The sequence below is a fragment of the Megascapheus bottae genome, chromosome 10 (genome assembly GCF_031878675.1).
Source record: "Megascapheus bottae isolate mThoBot1 chromosome 10, mThoBot2.hap1, whole genome shotgun sequence".
In the NCBI taxonomy this organism is placed as follows: domain Eukaryota; kingdom Metazoa; phylum Chordata; class Mammalia; order Rodentia; family Geomyidae; genus Megascapheus; species Megascapheus bottae.
The window spans coordinates 51,779,840-51,801,292 of NC_143518.1; the positions used below are offsets into that span (position 1 = coordinate 51,779,840).

At 37.1% G+C, this 21,453-nt stretch overlaps 1 protein-coding gene across 10 annotated transcripts in view; it reads right to left on the reverse strand.

Annotated features, from left to right (window-relative positions):
• Syt14 (synaptotagmin 14) overlaps positions 1 to 21,453 on the reverse strand; it is a 132,205-nt gene that overhangs the window by 23,280 nt on the left and 87,472 nt on the right. For all 10 annotated transcript variants that reach the window (XM_090341268.1, XM_090341267.1, XM_090341259.1 and 7 more), the window contains 2 exons: positions 8,424 to 8,695; positions 4,799 to 5,248 (listed from right to left, as the gene is read on the reverse strand). In XM_090341268.1, coding sequence (XP_090197394.1) covers positions 4,799 to 5,248; positions 8,424 to 8,695 — 722 coding nt within the window. The remainder of the gene's footprint in view (positions 1 to 4,798; positions 5,249 to 8,423; positions 8,696 to 21,453) is intronic.

Genomic DNA, 21,453 nt, shown 5'->3' on the forward strand with positions numbered 1-21,453 from the left:
AGTGAGACCACGATACATAGTCACCACAAAATGTGATATAGTGGGTATATAAAATTCATTTAAAATTTACCTGTGTCTGTTATTACATAACATCTTTTACAATAGATATTAGAATCACACAGTATCAGAGATGAAGAGAATCTTAAGAGTTCTTTTGGCCTAATCCTTTCATTTCAGTGAGAAATCTATTTCCAAAATAGTTTACCAAGTTTATATAACCTACTTAGTAGAAAGAACTCAGCTTTACTCTTAATATACTTTCTGTCATCCAATGAGCAAGTGATGCATAACTCAAACCATATCTTAAAGTTAAATTTCAGTCCTCAGCAGAACACAATTGTTTAGTTCTCAGAAAGTCATTGTGAGGATACTGACTTTGTATCTCTCAATGTTATTCACCAATAAGTCCCTAAAAAATTGCTATACAACTAAATTTTTATATTAAATTCATTTTTCTACTATCATCCACAAAAGTAAAAGTGTAAGTATATATTAAATATAATTTCTGTATTCTTTGGCTTGATTCAAATTTTCCCTTGATAAAAGACCAACATTCTTGCAACAACAATTAGTTATTAAAAACAACAACAACAACAACAAGGGCTGGGAGTTTGACCTAGTGGTAGAGTGTTTGCCTAACATGCACGAAGACCAGGGTTTGATTCCTTGGTACCACATACATAGAAAAAGCCAGAAAGAGTGCTGTGGCTCAAGTGGCAGAGTGCTAGACTTGAGGAAAAAGCCCAAGGACAGTGCTCAGGCCCTGAGTTCAAGCCCCAGTACTGTCAAAAAACAAACAAGAGAACATGTTAAAAATGAAGATACCTGGTTTTTGAAGTGAATGTATTTCTTATATATATATCTTACAAAATGAGAGAAAGACCCAGTCAAATAAACTATAATAATGAGATTTCTCCATGCAGTTAATATTAAAATTTAAGCAAAGAAAACAACACTATAGCATCTATAGAAAATATATATGTATATGTCTATATGTACATATACTGTATGTATTTATATATATACATATAACACATAAACATGTATTATATGTATACATATATGCATATATCATATACATAGATATGTACACAGATACACACATACTTTTCTTTTTTTGTGGAGGTGCAGGTCCTGGGACAAGAATTCAGTGCTTGGCATAGAGCAAAATCTTGATACATAAGGACATATAATGTGAAGCTAATTGAAAGGACCTTCAGGATAGTGAAACAAAAGCCATATAATGAATGATTGTTGTCCTTAATGTACTATGTTGTCTCTCATCTCCTTTGCTGTCCCTTGGTTATCTCATATTGGTATAGTATCTCACTTTGTTATCTGATATATTGAATTTATTTGTATTCGGATATTTGAAATTTGATAGGGAAGGGGGGAAAACCAAGATGGGTGGGGGGTGTGGGGGGGGAGGGAAACGGGTACCAAGACATGTGAAAGGGTATCAATGTATGAGAATTAATGCACCTTCTATCTGGCAAATATCATGTAATCCTTTTACTAATTACAATAAAAAAATAAATAAATAAAATGAAAAGAAAAAAAAAAGAATTCAGTGCTTGGGTGCTGTTCCTAAACTTTTTTGCTCGAGGCAAGTGCTCTACCACTTGAACCACAGTTCCTCTTCTGGCTGTTCTGATGTTTAATTTGAGATAAGAGACCCATGGACTTTCCTGCACTGTCTGGCTTTGAACTGTGATCCTTATATCTCAGTCTCCTAAGTAGCTAGATGTGAGCCATTGGTACCTGGTATGTTTATATTTTTTTGTACCACCATTTAAACTCAGAGTCTTATACATTCCCTGCCCTTTTTCATTTTATTTTGAGACTAAGTTTCACTATGTTGCTCAAGCTAGGCTTGAACTGACTATGTAGTCCACCCTGGCCTCAAATTTTGCAATCCTAGGATTATAGTTATGAGCAATCACAATTGGCTAGAAAATGCACATACACTATTAATACTGTGTTTTAATGATCAGATTCATGAGTCATAAACTTGTGTAAGTTTAACCTCACAACTGTGGCATGCAGAGATCTTATAGTACAACTAATTTGGAAAAAAATGCAAAGCAAGAGAGATCAGCTGGGTGCAGTGGCTCATGCCTGTGATCCAACTACTCAGGAGGCTGAGATTTGAGGATTGTGGTTCAAAGTCAGCCCAACACAAAACTCTGTGAGACTCTTATCTTCAATTAACCACCAGGAAACTGGAAGTGGTGCTGTGGCTCAAATGGTAGAGCACTAGTGTTGAGCTAAAGAGCTCAGGGACAGTGCCCAGGCTCAGAGTTTAAGACCCACGACTGACAAAAAATCAAATCAAATCTTGAAAAAAAAAGAGAAAAGAACAACTAAACAACTATGGAATTTGAAATTTCTCTATATCAGCACAGAGAAAACATTTTCTTTTTCCAGAATCCAAGAATAGTTTATAACTTAAAATCTATCAGTTTATTCTGACTAACCCAACTGATCACTTACAAAATATAACAAAATATCATACTGTATTCCATCAATAGATATAATTATTATGTGCCAATAAAAATAAAATTTAAAAGGTCGATGTACTTGGGCTGGGAAAGTGACTCAGCAGTAAAGTGCTCGCTTTGCATGCATGAAACCCTAGGTTTGATTTTCCAGTACCACATACACAGAAAAAGCCCAGAAGGGGCACTTATGGCTCAAGTGATAGAGCACCAGCCATTAGCACAAAGAGTCTCAGGGACAGTGCCCAGGCCCAGAGTTCAAGACTCAGGACTGGCAAAAAAAAAAAAAAAATAGTCAATGTCCTTTTCCTCTTTAAGCTTAAAAAAAAGAGAAAGTACTCCAATTATTTCAGTAAACATCATCTACTTTTAAATCTCAACAAATTAGGAATATAAAGAAACTTCTTTATTTTTACGTTTATTTTATTTCTATTTTTTATTTTTTGCCAGTCTTGGGGCTTGAACTCAGGGCCTGAGCACTGTCTTGGAGCTTTTTTGTCATGGCAAGCACTCTGCCATTTGAACCACAGCACCATTTCTGGCCTTTTCTATGTATGTGGTACTGCAGAATCGAACCCAGGCCATCGTGCATGCTAGGCAAGCACTCTACCACTAGGCCAAACTCCCACATTTATTATTAATTTTTTTTTATTTCTTTCCTCATTGATATTGGTGGTACTGGGGTTTGAACTCAGCTTCATGCTTTCTCAGGCAGTCTATAAATTGAGAGACAATGCTATGTTTTTCTGTTCTGCTTAATTTTTTTTTTTTGGTATATGTATTAGTACCTCATGAGGCTTGAACTTAGGACCTCAAGCTCTTACTCTGCCTCTTCGCTCATAACTGGAACTCTACCACTTGAGGCACATCTCTAATTCAGGCTCTTAGTTACTGAAAATTCAGCAACTAAGAGGAAAAGTTACGGACTTTTCTACCCTGGCTGGCTGTAAGTCCACATAGTTGCTCTCTGTATGTTGCTTTCTTTATGGCTTTCAAGATTTTTCTCTTCATATTTTAGCTCTTCAAAAGTTTCATTAGTGTGTGTGTGTGTGTGTGTGTGTGTGTGTGTGTGTGTGTCTGTCTGTCTGTCTGTTTACTGTAGTTCTTTTAAATAAATGATTTATTAATTTTTTTTTTTTACCAGTATGAGGTGCTTACTCTTTTTTTTTTTTTTTTTTTTTTTGCCAGTCCTGGGCTTGAGCTCAGGGCCTGAGCACTGTCCTTGGACTTTCTCAAGGCTAGAGCTCTACCACTTGAGCCTCAGTACCACTTCCAGCTTTTTGTATGTATGTGGTACCAAAGAATCGAACCCGGGTCTTCGCGCATGCTAGGCAAGCACTTTAACCACTAGGCCAAACTCCCGGCTCCCCCCCTTTTTTTTTTTTTGCCAGTCCTGGGCTTGAGCTCAGGACTTGAGCACTGTCCTTGGACTTTCTCAAGGCTAGAGCTCTACCACTTGAGCCTCGGCACCACTTGTGGCTTTTTTCTATGTATGTGGTACCAAGGAATCGAACCCGGGTCTTCATGCATGCAAGGCAAGCATTTTTAACCACTAGGCCAAACTCCCGGCCCTGAGGTGCTTACTCTTGACAAAACATTTTCTAAGAGCAAAAGATGAATATGCTTATTCAGATTTAAACACTGTAGAAGCAAGAGGATCAGGAGTTGAAGGCCAGGCTGATATAAAGTGACAACCTTGTCTCAAACTTGGGGAGGAAGGATAGAAAGTATAATAATGTCAGACCTTCCTTCTTTTAAATAATTTCATGGTAGGGAAAGGTAATCAATCATAATTTAGACAGCAATACAAAGTAACACGACATTATTTCTGAAGTACCGAAAATAAGATAGGGGACTAAGATCCATCTTAATACCACATGCTATTTTGTTTTGCTTTGTTTCTCTATTTGGACTTGAACTCAGTGCTTCACACTGGCTAGGCATGTGATCTATCACTTGAGCTATAATATCAGGAGGCATAACCTAGCTTTAATGCAAAAGTAATGTAAGTAGTTTAGGTGATATGACAATCAACTACTTAGCACATGATCAACAAAGGAACAGATATGTAAGATATTGGACTAGAACTGTGAAGCATAAAATAAATCATGTACCATCTTCAAGGGTAACTTTTATAGGAAAAAAATCACCTACCTATTCAAGGCTTAAACTTTTTGTAAAGATTTGTTCATTTGTAAGTAATGTAAGTTTGTTGGGTTGATTATAGGTTATTTTTTACATTGTGTAAAATATATACCATAAACATAAACGGTATCCAGGTCATTTAATGAGATACTCACAGAATGATTGCAAGAAGGTTCCAGTATTACAGGTAATGACATTTTCCCTTGAAGATTCAATTTTGTTAAATAAAAAATCTTTTCCCCCACAATCTTTTCCTTTTTCATGCGATGTACACCATACAGTCTAAACCGAACTGCATAATTTCCAATCATCTCAGATTCAACATGATTGAATTTGAATGTTTCTGTGAAGACTGGGCATGGTCCTCTCTGGATGCTGGTTTTTGCTCTCTGTTTCTTTATAGGTAGAAGAACAAGGTGTACTTGCCATGAGTTGCCACCTGTCCTGTTATATGTTGGGATGTCTGTGACAGCTGTCACTGTTACCAGAAGCTTCTGTTCTTGTGAGTCATAGTCAAAAGTCACATCCAGTGTGCCATATTTAGCTTCTGGCTCAGGATCAAAAGGCTTAGGAAGCTGTGAAGAGGATCCTTGAGCTGACATGTCCTAAAAAAAGCAAATTTAAATGTTTTCAGTTTTTAGCTCTATTGTTGAATCTACCATGTAAATAAATGACTAATATTTCTTTAGTGAATGAAATAAAAATAATTTTCCTTTGTTATCACAAAGTATAATAATTAGCACTGAGTAAAAATGACAAACTACCCTGTAGGGTCAGATTGGTGTTGGCAGTAAATTAAACTAAAATCTTCGTATAATAAAGATATAGTTAGAATGTGATATTCCCTATCATAATTTTGAGGACATTAAATATGTTTTATTAGTGATACTTAAAATACATCTTAATGCCTATCTCTGTTCTTTACCAAGTTTACTGGAGACATAAATACTACATACAATTGGCAATTCAACATTTGGCAAGAGAGGAAGAAGATGGGTAATATAATGGTAGAGAGAACTTGGATTCCACTTTCAATGCTTATTCTAAAATGCATACCTCTAATACAATACAAATTCATTTCAACTTAAAAATCAATGGAAACAAAATATGAAAGTATAATCACAAAGGCCTTTAAATACTTCTGCAATCAAGTATTTTTCCCCAGACGATAGACTATATTTACTTCAGTTTTTAACCAGAATTCAAAAATAGAATATTATATTCCAATGCTAATTTCAAAAGTTAAAGAACTATAGAAACTGCACCTATTTTTTTCCTGCAATTGTTTCATTTAGTGTCATTCTATCTAGACTACACTGGGAATTTTATCGTTCTTCAAAGAGTTCAAATCAAAGTTTTATGAAGCTGTTAGTTGGTAAGAGGTCATCAATGGAGTTATGAACTCCTCATAAAAAGTCTTCTGAGCCCTTTCTTATCTATCAACTGAATCCCATATGTGGATAGGCTCCATGGTGGCAATAGCCTGGATTAAACCAGGAAAGATACAGATTTTTTAGATTTTTTTATTTGATACATCATGTTGATGACAAAAATGTGAAATAAGCTGGAAAAAAACAAGAGTGAATTTGATACTAGTCCATGCTAGCAAATTAGCAGCTTCTGAAGTAAGGGGATGGTTTAGTTGATTACAGAGGTAGGTCTCCAAGTAGCTTATGAGATCCAAGAATGGATGATTCATGAAACACAGTAACTAAGCTGACAACCTAGGAAACGTGTGGAACTACGGAGAGTACAAATGAACAAACTACAGGGCATGTGACAGCATGAGTGATACCTATAATTCTGGATAGAAAGAGCAAGCCATGGTCATGTGGTCTCTGGGTTGATGGCTTCTCTCCTTACGTGTTCAACTTAGCCTACTTCTGCTTAGAAGGCTAACAGGCGAGTCTCAGTGGTAGCCATGTGTATTTGCCTTGGCCTCTCTCCCATGAAATGAATGTTTAATTTAGGCTCTAGGTATCCTTAATCAAATCTCAACTCTGATCCTTGTGACCACATGATAAATAGGAATGCTAATGGAACAAAAACAGTAAAACTGATGTATGGGCACAGAAGCCGCAATTCACATAGTGTGATCTTTTTACTCACACCTACTAACATTCTGTTCTAGGCGTGGTAATCTACATCATCTTATTCTGATTTCTTGATGTGTCCCCCAAAGAGATGAGCACACACCTATATGTGTGTGCACACACTCATTTATCTGATTTGAGCACTTCAGTCTGGTCTGTGGGTCCTGCTTTGTGTAAATTATTTTTCTTATATTTAGACAGACCTGGGTGTTGGAATCACAGTTTTTTGTTTTTTTGTTTGTTTGTTTTTGACATGGGGCTTGAACTCTGGGCTTGCACATTGTCCCTGAGCTCTTTAGCTCAAGGCTAGCACTCTACCACTTCAGCCACAGTACCACTTCTGGCTTTCTGGTGGTTAATTGGAGGTAAAGAGTCTCATGGACTTTTGTGTCTGGGCTGGCTTTGAACCGTGATCCTTACATAACAGCCTCCTGAGTAGCTAGGATTACAGGCATGAGCCACTGGCACCCAACTATCTCAGTTCTATTTAAGACATGCTTGCACTTAGGAAAATTGCTTCTGAGTCTTAGGTTTTCATTTGTAAAAGGAAAACAAAACTTATAAACATGATTGGGAGAATTAAGTGAACTACTAGATAAAGCTCATAAGAAAATTTCTAGAACAACTCATTGTAGCAACTGCTATTGTTAATTCTATGATCCTTGCTTCATTGCTAACTTGATGGCTACCTATACAGCAAAACCACAAGGCAGAGATATCAAACTGTTTAGTGAAAGAGGACAAAGAAATATTGATCTCAGAAACCTATAACATACTGATATGTAAATAGGTATTAAGTATATATTAATAGGTACCTATTTAGAAGTTTTTAGTGACTGAAATATTAGATAAGTAGTAACAGATACAAAAGTTCACAATCATGGAAGAATTTCTTCCATTAAGGCAATTCTATCTGCATCTTAATTGTTCTTTGAATTGAAAAACGACCTTTATTATGTACTTTTGACTGCTGATCAGAAAATCCACTCAGTAAGAATGCAGACATACTATGGTTTGAATCAATGTTTTCAGGAACAAAGTCGTAAATATTTATAATCTAAAACATATATGGAAAGCAAATCCAAAAAATAACTGTTTTATGAAAACTTCTAAATTGCCTTAACATTTTTATCACTGTACGAAGATACAAAAATCATTTTTTAGAATATGACAATATTTTGACATGGCAGCAATTACATTTGCTGTCATTTTTATATTTTTGCTCCAAAATATCACTTAAACAACTAACTACTGATATATGATACCAAATACATTCAAATTTCATCAGTAAAAATGATCATCATTTATCCCTCTCATTTTCTATAAAATTAAGAGGACTATTTTGAAAGGGCCATGAAACATGAACACTAAAAAAAAATCCAAAGTAAAATAATTGTAATGCAAGTAGTGATTTCAAGATGAATAAAAATGTCATTTCAGAACATTGACTATAAAGTAAGTTTAAAAACAAAAAAAAAGGCTGCAACCCATTGTTAGCTACTCATTGTAGCTAACTGAGAGGAAGGTAGCTGAAAACTAGTCGAGGCAGCCCTAGTAGGTTTGTTGGATAGACACCGGTGGCAGAAGCTACAAAGGGAAAAGATGATACCCAATCTTCTCACCAAGCAGAGAAGAGCTTACCCTTCACATCACATTCATTTTCAAACCTGCATGTGCTTTTACTTACTTCAGGGCTCAGGACTGCAGTACTGTCACTTGGAACGTCTTCTTCATATCCTTTATTATGATAACTTTCTATTTCATGACCTGTACTTCCTTCACTTGGGCACTTGTTATATGAGCATCGTGGACTGTTGTTGCAGTGGGAAAATTCACATTTACTGTCCCCCATTTCTGAGGGTGTACATGAGAGATGGGGAGAACCACTGTCATCCTGATAGGGTGGCGGCTGCAATTCGTCCAGTGGGGGTGTTCTTCTCATTCTCTGAATGCAGTTTCCTGATAATGATTAAGAATCTGGTCACTGTTTCCCATTAGCCTCAATATACAGAATACTATACAATAAGTATAAATAACTTCAAACTGAATTAAACATTGTTTGACAATGTAGTTGTCAAATCTACTAAATGAGTTTTTTTCTTGCCTAGTCCAGGTACAGAAATAAAATAATCTGGTTCTCTTCTCCTTTCCTGTGTGGTAAGATCAGGAAAAATATATTAAGAGAGAGACTGTAAAATACCTTTAAAATAAGTTTTATTGAATTTACTGTTTAATTTAGTTTTCCTCTCCCAAATCAACTGCAGCAGTATGTATAGTTTATTCTGTTCTGATCTGTGGCTTCTCTAGCCAAAGTAATCATCATCATCATAATAATAATAAAGCATTGGAGAAAAAACCAAGCATAAAAACTTACCTATTTTCTTAAGTTATGGGGATAAATCTCACCCAGCATTCAGCATAGCGTGGTCAGAACTGTTTTTTACATTTACCTCGACCTAGAATCCTAAAATCAAGTGCCGTGAGCCAGGCCCAATCGCTGATATTGACAGCCTTCACACAGACCAAAGGTTGGGCTGTCATGCCTCTGCTGTGAGGGCACCCCACCCCACCCCACCCCACCCCACCTCTGTGTCTGTACTCCTTAAAACACGTATCCACTGGGTTTACAGAAAGCATTTCTAGCTCAAATGGTCCTTTTAAAAAATGACTAGTTGCATATGCCATTGGTTTTAAGTTCAGTCTCAACTGATACCACTTCTACAGCATTAATATCTTCCTCTAAGGATGCAAATTTAATCAGCCATTGAACTAAGCTAAATGGTAGGTAATACCTAAAACTTCCTGGACCATGAAGCCAATAGTTTCCCAATGCAGTGGGAGGTCTGTCCTTCACTTTTGTTCTAAAAAGAGAGGTGATTTCTATCAGAAATCTTGGCATATTGCTCACAGATCTCACTGGAGAGAAGTGAGGCTGTCTAGGACAAGCCTTTCACTGGCAGGAGAAATGGGATGGTCATAACTGGCTCAGAAATTTGAAGGCTGGCTTCATTGTCATACCAACATAGAAAAGAGTAGATACTCTGAACAAGAGTCCAGGAAGGAGCCAGACAGAGAGAAGATTACAACCAGGAAATAAGCAGGGTTGATCAGTATACCTTCCTTATGCTCCTGTTTGCCTGTTTGTGGATATCAGTTTTCATTTGTTTACAGTATTTTTTCTCTCTCCAGGGCTTCCCCCACCACCCACACACTGCAACAGCAAAATTTAGTTTTGCTTGATTAGGATAAGATAATTTTGTCTGGCTTGTTCCTTTGTATTATTCAACCAGTACTTTATTACAACTAAGCTCCAGCCATCTGGCTTTCATTCAGACTGACTTTTACTCCAAAGACCAAGGTACAAATTAATTACACAAGGAGGTTTGTGAATCCAAAGATTTCAGATATGCTCAATGGGTAGGCTTTGATACTGTTTTCTAGATTTGAGAAAGTGCTAAAAGCTTTGAATTGGAATGTATAACTTACCATGATTAAGTCTTTAAAACACAATGCTATCCTGACATCTTTATGGTCATACTTCACTTTTCAAAGTGAAGAACAGGAAAATGTGTACAGAATTAAAAATTCATTAACATACATGATCATAAGGATTTCTCCTTTTAATGTTTACAGCAATTTCTTTCTGGTCTATTTGGTGACTATTGTTATGCTTAGTATAATAACTAAGAATTAGCTTAAATTTAATTAATATTGGAAAATTTTCAAGACAAATTCATAAAGTATCATGATTTATGTTATAGTTTATATAATAAACATCAATATTAAGAATAAATTTCTTTTTTTTTGTTTTTTGCCAGTCCTGGGCTTGAGCTCCGGGTCTGAGCACTGTCCTTGGGCTTTCTCAAGGCTAGAGCTCTACCACTTGAACCTCAGTACCACTTCTGGCTTTTTTTTATGTATGTGGTACTGAGGAATTGAATCTGGGTCTTTGTGCATGCTAGGCAAGCCCTCTACCACTAGGCCAACCTCCCGGCCCTTAAGAATAAATTTCTAAGAAGACTAGCAAATACCAAAATAAGAACACCTCCTGATTACCTTCGTTCTTGATTTACTATTTAATTTTATACTCTTGTTTTTATAAAAATAATATACCTTTACTTTTATGGATATAAAAGAATTCAGCACAAATACATCTACAGCATCAATTTACTATCTGCCTACTGCAAAGTCCCTAAAGAACATGAGGTTTAAAAAAAAAAAAAAAAGAACATGAGGTTTTTACTTGACCTAGAAAAGATAACATGCATACACACACAAACTAGGGCCTGTAGTTCTTAATCCTAACATCTTAAAGACAGTAGTTGGGAACTACATCTTTAATTTTTAAAAAATGAGTATTCAAACTCTACACAATTTTATATACACAATTAATATTTAAATAACTTTAAATGTGAAAATTTTCTAAAACCTTCTAAAATACTGGGTAATAAATTAAAGTTCGACATATTTTATGAAGTTAGAAGTGTAAACATGGAATCTGAGTGCTGTGGAATTAAACTAGAAATCAGAGAGAAAAACAGATAATTGATAGAAAACTAAATAATTAGAAATAAAATGTACTCCAAAGGATCCAAAGAAAAAGCAATAATTGAAATGAGAAATATACAGAGGCCAGATGCCACTGGCCCATGCCTGTATTGTAGCTATTCAGCAGGCTGAGCTCTGAGGATCCAGGTTTGAAGCCAGTCTGAGCAAGAAAGTCTGTGAGACTCTTATCTCCAATAAATATTACACAAAAAATGCCAGAAGCAGAGCTCTGGCTAAAGTGGAAAAGCACTAGCCTGAGCAAAGGAAGTTCAGACACAGTGCCTTGCCCAGAAGGCAAAGTTTAAGCATTGGAATCCACAGAAAAAAATAAAAATACAAAGACATTTGATATCTTCCCTTTCCTCACTTGCTCCCAGTCCTTCCCTCCTGTCCCACCCACAAGTTGCGTAGTTCATGTTCACCAGTGTCCAGTTAGCTCCACTGTCAGGACTAGGAGAGAGTGAGAGAACAGAAGACACTGTACTCATTACCTGGCCCATATAATTGTAATCTCTGCATCTCACCTTCAAAATAACAATTTTTAAAAAGTGTGAAGATACATGGTACTAGAATTATAAAACTTGATGCCAATGATTCCATAGTAATTAATGTTTCTTAAACCTTAGCTGTATTTAAAATAAAGGTGCTCTACGATGATCAAAAATACATAAATAAACAAACTTCTTCCTGGAAATTAAGCCTGATTCTTCCTTAGAGAGGAAGAATCTCAAACAAGCCCAATTTCTTCTCTATACATTAGTCCTTCAAATAAGAGAGATGTTTCGTAGGGAAAATAACCCACTATATTTTTATTTGAACAATGCAGAGATTATTTCCCTCTACTCATATCTTTCTACCTTGCAGTCATTCCTCACCTACTTAAAGCTCAGAGGAGAATTTAATTAGGATAGATCACACTGAGGAAAGGAGATGGCACCCTGTATGATCCAGTTCACTTTTCTGACAATCTCAAAATTATTTCAGATTGGAGGCATATTAATCTGTTTCTGTTATAAAGTTTAAAATATACTCACCTATCTAATATGGAAAACCCCTAGAGACAACAATTCTTTATCATTTATTTTACATTGTTAAATTTATAAAAATTAAAAACTCATATAAACAGTTGCTTTTCTGAGTACTCAAAGCTAGGTCTGAATCTATTGATAATTTCCCTTGTGTAAGACTGCCTTCAATCCTACTCGTTGTCTCTTGGGATATATTTTTTGGGGGGAAGGCAGCGATATTACAGTTTGAACTTAGGGCCTTGTGCTTGGTAGGCAGGTGCTCTAACACTTGAGCCTGCTCCCAAGACCTTATTGCTTAAGTTATTTTTTGAGTAGGTTTTGTGTTTTTACCCAGGATATCTGGGTCTTACCAGCTAAGTCTCTTACATCACACCCAACATATCGTTGAGATGTAGTCTAACTTTTTGCTTGGGCTCGCCAAGAACTGTAATCCTCCTGATTTCTGCCAACATAGTAGCTGGAATTGAACTTCTGAGCACTGCCTCCATCCAGGGACACTTCTGAAGCAGCGAACAGAGATCGTGGCTGGCTTCCATTTCACTTAACCCTAAAGTGTGTGCTTTTGGACAATTAATGAGCATATGTGTGTGTTTGCTATAGCCAGTCACCTTTCCTACGAATAGATTCATGAAACTAGAGATACTGGCTTTCTTCTTGCCTATTCTAAGTAAGAGGAAGCAGGCGTGCATGTGGTGACTTCTGTAAGATCTGAAATACAAGGATTACAGATTAATGTTTAGAAGGTAATTAGAGTTTGGGTTCTTCTTTCACAGCATGCTCCATTTTCCATTGAATTAGCAGTGCTAATTGTCCCAGAGAACACTAAAAGGGGATCTAAAAAAACCTTAGAAAGAATAAAGACAAATTATGCCTCCTTTCTCCTCCCTCTTCCTCCTCCCTCTTCCTCCTCCTCTTCTCCTCCTCTGCCTTCTTCTGCTTCTTTGTCTCCCCTCCTCTTCTTAATTTCCTCCACCTCTGCCGCCTCTGCCTTCCTTTCTCCCCACTTCCTTCTTTTTGCCTTTTCCTCATCCTCCCTTTCTCTACCTTCTCGTCCTCTTCTCATCTTCTTCCTTGTCCTCTCCTCTTCTGCCTTATTTTTTGCCTCTCCTCTTTCTCCTCCTCCCTTTTTCTCTTCCTCATCTTTCTCCATCTTCTTTTCCAAATGGGTTCCTTAAATTCAAAGCAGACTTTAGTTTTGAAATCTAATGCTTTTAGTTTTTCCAGGAAATAGAAAAGAAAAAAAGATAGCTGGGCACCAGTGGATCATGCCTGTAGTCCTAGCTACTCAGAAGGCTGAGCTCTGAGGGTCATGGTTTGAAGGCAGCCTGAGAAGGAAAGCCTGGGAGACTTTCCAATTAACTACCAAAAGGCCTGAAGCAGAGCTGTGGGTCAAGTGCTAGTGCACTAATCTTGGGCAAAACAGATCAGGGACAATGCCCCAGCACTGAGTTCAAGCTCCAGGACTGTCACAAAACAGCAACAAACCTATATATACTGAAGAAAATGATTAAAATTTAAATACTTTACATACTTGTGGGCTGTGTCTAAAGCTATGTTGAGAGGCAATTTAGAGGTCTAAGTGCATATATTGGAGGGTATGTTGTTAAACAATGATGATGTAGACATGCATTTCAAGAAAAATTTAAAAAAAAAACAACAAATGAATGGCTCAAGTGGTAGTTTACAAGCTGTGAGGGAAAGCTGAGCTAGAGCACACAGTCCTGTGTTCAAGCCCTGGTACCAGCACACATACACAGACAGGTGTTATGGAAGTATGGCTCAAATGGTAGAGTGCTAGCCATGAGCTAAAAAAATCACCTGAGCTAGAGCACAAGGCCTTGAGGTCAAGGCCGGTAACATCATAAAATAATAACATAAAAAATTAAATCTAAAGAAGGGGGGATGAAATGAAGAGCAGCAAAACAAAAACATGTATAAATTTTAAAAGCATCAGCAAACTAAAATACAATTCACAAAAAAGCTAATAAAATCAATAAATGGCTAGAAAAGTCAACTCAGGAAGAAAAATATGGCAATATATAAAACATAACATTATTTCAAATCCTAGAGACATTGAAAAGGAATGCATTTTCTGTTTATCCCTCCCTCTTTGAAGTTTTCAGTTCTAAAGCTATGAAGAGGGGTAGCAGAAGGCAGGGGAAGTACAAGATAAGCTTGGTTGTGGTGAACATGAGACATGTTCAAACAATGATGGAGGTAGTTTACCTAGACAAACAAATCAGCCTGAAATAGGCCTCACCAGCCAAACCCCACTAACAATTAAATTTCCAAATTAATAACTATAGTAATGGATTATGGCTCACTCAATAAAAAAAGAAACCAGGAATTTACATGGATATAAGGAAGTGCACGAGTAAATGGAAAGTTTTTTTTTGCCAGTCATGGAGGCTTGAACTCATGGCCTGGGCAATGTCCCTGAACGTTTTTTGTTCAAGGCTAGCACTCTGCCCACTGGAGTCACAGCATCACTTTTGGCTTTTTCTGTGTATGTGATTCTGGGGAATTGAACCCAGAGCTTCATGCACATTATGTGAGCATGCTACCAGTAGGCCACTCCCGGACAAGGATTTTTTTTTTTGCCAGTCGTGGGCCTTGAACTCAGGGCCTGAGCGCTGTCTTTGGACTTTCTCAAGGCTAGTGCTCTACCACTGGAGCCACAGCACCAATTCTGGCATTTTCTATGTATGTGGCATTGAGGAACTGAACTCAGGTCTCTGTGAGTACTAGGCAAGCACTCTACCAATAGGCCAAACTCCCTGCCCACATTGAAGGAGTTTTGAGAAACCAGAAATGTATACATATACAAAGAATCTTTCTATATATTATTTATTGGTTATACAGGGTCATTTTACGTAATTGAAAACTAATAGGCATCATCTTAATGAATAGATCAAAATGAACATTATAAGGAAGGGGACAAATCAAAACTGTGTACCATCTGCTAAGATACAATAAATACATTTTATAAAATATAGAGACTCTTCAACAAATGAGCTATCAAAATGGACCCCAGTTGAAGTATAAAGGTTATATAATCTAATAACTACTACATAAAATAAATAATTATTTTAAAAGTTCCTCAAAAGGAAAATGTTAGACCAAGATGGATTCACCTATGCACAAACCAAAAAGAAAGCATTTCTTATATTATTTTATAAGATCACTGTAACTCTGAAACCAAGGTTTCAAAGCATTTTAGAAGGAAAAGGAGGAGGAGGAAGAGGAGATGAAGAGGAAGAAGAGGAGGAGGAGGAGGAAGAGGAGGAGGAGGAAGAAGAAGAAGAGGAGGAGAAGAAGGCAGGTAGTGGTCTCTAAACTTGCAACCCAAAGGAAAAGCAGAGATGTCAGAATTACAGGTTTGGTTTATGCCTTTACTAGCTTGGCCACTGTAAAAATAAATGGGCTTGAAAAATGGTGGCAGATTATCATAAGCTTAATTAGAAGATGACTTCAACTGCAGTTGCCACTCCAGATGGTATATTCTAATTGAGCAAATTAAGACATTCTTGGTGTCTGATACTTATAATTATTAGCAAGTGGTTTGGTTTTTCTTTTTTCTTTATAACAATCCAAGGAGAACAAAAGTTAGCAGGTTGTTTTTCATCTGGTAAATCCAGCAACTCCTCTGTTTTCTTGCTTCAAGATAAATAAAAGTATTCTAGATCTATGTTACACTCTGTTCTGCAGGGACCTTTGCTTCCTCATCATTCCATAACTGCCTTTGGATGACAGAAACTAGTAGAACAAGAGCAGAAGAGGTGAGTGATGCAATGCCTTCGTAAGATATACACATGGGACATAGCTGCAAATTCAATCTTCTGAAAAGACAGAAACTTGCCATTTTAATAAAGTTGTTGAGAGCCCAACCATGTGATGGGACATTTCTTCCAAAGTTAAAGAGGACTCACCAGCCAGGTGCTGGTGGCTCACACCTGTAATCCCAGCTACTAGGAAGCTGAGATCTTAGGATCACAGTTTAAAGTCAGCCTAGGCAGGAGTCCATAGGTCCAGAGAACTGAAGTGGTGTTACTGTGGCTCAGAGTGGTAGAGCACTAGCCAGAACATCCAGGCTCTGAGTCAAGCCCTATGACAGACTGACAAAAAAAAAAAAAAAAGGATTTACCACTTATGCATTTCCTCCACTGAGGCCAGCCACGCTTGTCATCTCTCTTAAAGCAACACACTATATATCTGACTGTATAACTCAAACCCATTTGTAAAGTAAGCTAAAAAACTACTAACTTTGAGTACATCCCAGAGCAGGTAAGTCTTTCCAGATCACTGAGGAGAGAGCAGGAGAAGCTTGGGGATCTTGATGCCAGAAAATTTCACTGGGAAACACTGATGAGAGGTGTGTGTGTGTGTGTGTGTGTGTGTGTGTGTGTGTGTGTGTGTGTGTGTGTGTGTGTGTATGTGTGTGTGTGTGTGGTAAAGGACTTCACTACATTTATTTGAAATTAGGGTTCAGATTACTTTTGTCCCATGCTTTGAAGTATGAATTCTTTGCTTGGTTTATTTTCTTGATGATCTGAAATAATCCCTGATGTAAACCATACTCTGCATATCGCTAGCAACTTTTTGTCAGTACAATCTTATTCAGAACAACTACTTTTCTCAATTGAAAAACCAAGTCATTGGTTCTCATTTCTTGATCCTTAAGGTTTTAAAACAAGACCAGGAATTCCAGGTGAGGTTCAAGTGATAGAGCACTGCCTTGAGTAAAAAAATCTAAAGGAGAGAGCCATGGCCCTGAATTTAATTCCCAGAACCAGCACACACACACACACACACACACACACACACACACACACACACACATACACACACACATACACACACACAAAGACAGACAAAAGAGAGAGGAAGGGAGAGAAAGGGGCAGGAGGGAGGAAAGGGAAATCAAGTGAGCACTTTTCTTTTTTTAAGAAGTATCTCCTGGCCTACTATCAGTTTCACATACAGTGTGTGACTATCAGTAATGGATTATCAGTAATGTGATCCAACTTGTCCAGTAGGAAGTGGAAAACATTCCACTGTACAAAGTTAAGGATGTGTGGCTAAAGCTCTCTCTCTCTGTTTTCTCTTGCAAAGTCTGCACTGTCAATACAATCAAGCAAGCAAGGGTACAAAAAGGGTAGTGATATGTTAACAGCAATGTAGAATGGAATGTTCTGGTACTACAGCTCCTTTCAGAAAAGGAAAAAAAAATCTCAGTAATAGAATTTGTAGTAGTCTTTCACCTTTTTCCAGAATAAGAGCTGGTAACATTTACTGAGTAGTTGCCTACGGTCTGGCTAATGTACTCTATCCTGAGGGATGGGAAACTTGAAGAGCTAATATTGCTTGAAATGGTTCTAGGACTTGAAAATACCTCAAGTGCATACAAAATGTCATGCCCTCTAAAATATAATTCCATGCACTCCAAGGTGCATTTTTTCTCACACTGAAAAAGTTTCTCAACTTTACAACTTGGGGTGGGGATTGGGTGTGGGAGGGAAAGTGGGAGAAAAACAAGAGAGGGGTAATAATGTTCAACAAGAAATGTACTCACTGCCGTACATATATAACTGTAACCCCTCTGTACATCATCTTGATAATTAAATTAAATTTTAAAAAAGTTTCTCAATTTTGAAACAACTGCATTTTCTTCATTTCTTTCCTTGGATACCTGTTGTTATCAAATGGAAGTTGAAAATTTTAATATCTATCATTAACTTTTCTATTTATTCTAGGAAGAACATATAAGAAGTTCCAAATTTGAACCCAGCAAGACTCATGCCCCTTTCTAATTCCTACTCTTGTTTATATCACATTTTAATCTACAACTCCTAGATGTTTCCCTATCATATCCTTGTCATGTTTGAATTCAAGCTAAACTGCATTACTGTGATTATGGTATGATGATTTTGTCTACTGTGTTAGATGAAAGTATATTAGAACTAGGTATTCTATAATCAAGTGAGAATTAATACAATTGACTAATTCATGATGCTCATGAGACCAAAGTCTTATCATTCCTACAGGCACATTTGTCCTATATCATATTAAAAACTATCTCCTAAATCATACTCTGAAGACTTAGTCTTTCCCAGGCTCTAGAAGCAGCATCGTTTTTGTTATACATTTTTATGGAGTAATTCTACACATAACATTCTGAATATTTTATAGTGCTCTGTAGAGCAGCTCAGTAACCACGCCCCCACGCCAGCTGTCCCCAGGACTCTCACACCACACACTCCAACCATGGCCATACATGATCATTTTCCTAAATGTGCCCATGCTCCTTCATGACGCTCATACTCCTGCTTCCCCACTGAGGATAATCCTTCACATCCTCCCCACTTTTTCTTAGATAATTTCACACATTGTTCTCCAAGAATCAGCTTAGTAAAATACCAAAGACCTATTTTCTCCTATCTTCCTAGTTGCATCACCCACTCCAAACAAATGCACTTATGCATATAAGCTGGGGTGAATGTTCCCACATATTTCCACAGCATACTTTGCTTAATGCACTGTAATTGTTTGTTCAGATGTTAGAACTGTGAGCTCTTTGTGAGAGCCGGTACTCTTTTATCTTTGTACCTGCAGTGCCTAGCAACACAATTGCTAAAACATAATTACTAAAACTCTTTGTTGAATAGAAGGCAAGATCATTTTTGCAGAGCTATTTCTTCAACATGACTGGCAGGGCAGTGTTACCTCTGGGTTCACAGACCCTGAACTCATACTGTTTGGCTTTAACATTTAAAAAATCAAAGAGCAGTAAGACACAGTACTAACCATCCTACATTTAAGAACTCTTCTAATTAAAACACATTACAGAAACATCACAATGTGGGAAAAGAATAAGAAAATAACCACATAAATATTTCCCTCCAAAAACAAGCATAAAAGTCTAACAACAGTAGCTGAGTCGAAGGTAAGGGTACAGCGCCATGATCCAGGGCTTACCTAACAGGAGACACACAAATGGCTTTGAGCCCTAGTGCTACCCTTCTCCTGGTGCAGATTAAATAACCAAATAGATGATACCGTAAATATGAAAATTAAAACTCCAAATTAAATGAAAACACATACAGGAAATGACTAATAGTAATTACAAGGCTGATTGATTCATTGATTCATCTACTTATTTATGTTCGTGTTGCTGGGTCTCATGCATGCTATTTAAGTTTTCCTCTAAAAGTGAGGCTTTACGAGTTAGTAACCACTGTGAAATGGCAATCCCTCTGTATAACACCTTAATGATAAAAATAGAATTATATTTAATTACATTAAAAAGGATAAGCTGGGTGCCAGTGACTCACACCAGTAATCCTAGCTACTCAGGAGGCTGAGATCTGAATAACATGGTTCAAAACCAGTCAGAGCAGGAACCTGAGACTTTTATCTCCAATAAACTACACACCCACACACAAACATACATACACACACAAACATACATCCACACACACACACACACACACACACACACACACACACACCAGAAGTGGTGCTGTGGATCAAGTGGTAAAGTGCTTGCCTTGAACAAAAGAAGATCGAGACTCAGAGTTCAAGCCCCAGGATCATCAATAAAATAAAAATAAATCAAAAGGTATGCCAATGAAGTAAGCTCTTTAAAACTGACTTTACTGAAGTATAATTTATAAAAAATAAAATCCACATATTTTAGAAAGTTTTGACAAATGTGTACAGTTGGGGTAACTATGACCACAATGGACACAGAAGACCTCAGACCTCACAACATTCCGCTATGTCCACAAATCTATCCCCAAGCTGAGCACTCAACTCTCTTTTGTACCTACTGTTTACTGTCCTAGAACCAATCTTCCTTTCCCTTCCTTTCTATTCATTTCCTTTCCTTCCTTCCCTCCTCTCTTCTATCCTTCTTTCCTTTGTAATGGCTATTTGTGGTTGTTTGCTTTTGTTGGCTTGGAACCTAGATCCTCAGATCTCAGACTCCTCAATAGCTAGGCTTACAGACATGAGCTGTGGGCATCTAGCAGGACCAGCTTTTAAGATTACCCAGTCTGGACCTCCCTGTTGCTGTGCTGACTGTTATCATGCTGGATGTTGTCATCCTATGGCACCTTCCACCAATCTAACTCCCTATTGGTTCATCAATTCAGGGAGAATATACATTTTGAAAACTTTGTCTTTCAGTGAACATGAGATGATGACATTTAAATCTTCTTTAAAGTCCTTAACAGTGTTTTAATTTTCAGTGCAAAGGTTTTGTTTTTCAATCTTCCTGAAGAATGTTGTTTTATTATGCTAGTCTATCTAAATGGTGTATTTCTTTAAGCTACAGATTCCAATGGTTAGTATATAGAAATATATCTGCTAGCGTAGTACAAATTGATTGTCCTTAACCTAAAAATCTCAAATCTGAAGTGCTCCAAAATCTGAAACTTTTGGAGCAACAAAATGATGCCAAAGTGATAAACTCCTACCCCAACTCATGTGATAGGTTGTAGTCAAATCACAGGCGCACTGAAAGTATTATATAAAATTGCCTGTAGGCTAGGCTTGCATTTGAAATATGAATTCCATATTTAGAATTGGCTTCCATTCCCAAGTTATTTCAGTGTACATGCACATATTTCCAAGTCTGGAAAAAGAACCCAAATCCTAAACAATTCTGGCCCCAAACATTTTAGATAAAGGATATTTCAACCTATATCCTAAAAGTTCAATATGGATTCTACATATGCAAATTAACATGAATTACTTCTTCCTTTTTAGTCTTTAGGACATTTTTTCTTGCCTGACACATTAGCTGAATAAAATTCTGACTGAAGGTATAATGGTGAAAATACTTACCTTTTACAGAACTTTACAAAAAACTCTTCAAGATGTTTCACCATTAAAAACAGTACTATCCGGTCTAGGAGTTTGGCCTAGTGGTAGAGTGCTTGCCTAGCATGCACCAAGTCCTGAGTTTGATTCCTTGGTACATAGACAGCGCCCAGGCCAACCTCAAGCCCCATGACCCCCCCACACACAAAAATGGTGCTATTTGCTATTTTAATTTTATTTTGTCAGCAATCTACAACCAGAGGTTGAAAGTTAGTTGAAAATTTTTGGTAAGAATGGAAAAAAGTGTGGCCAAATGCA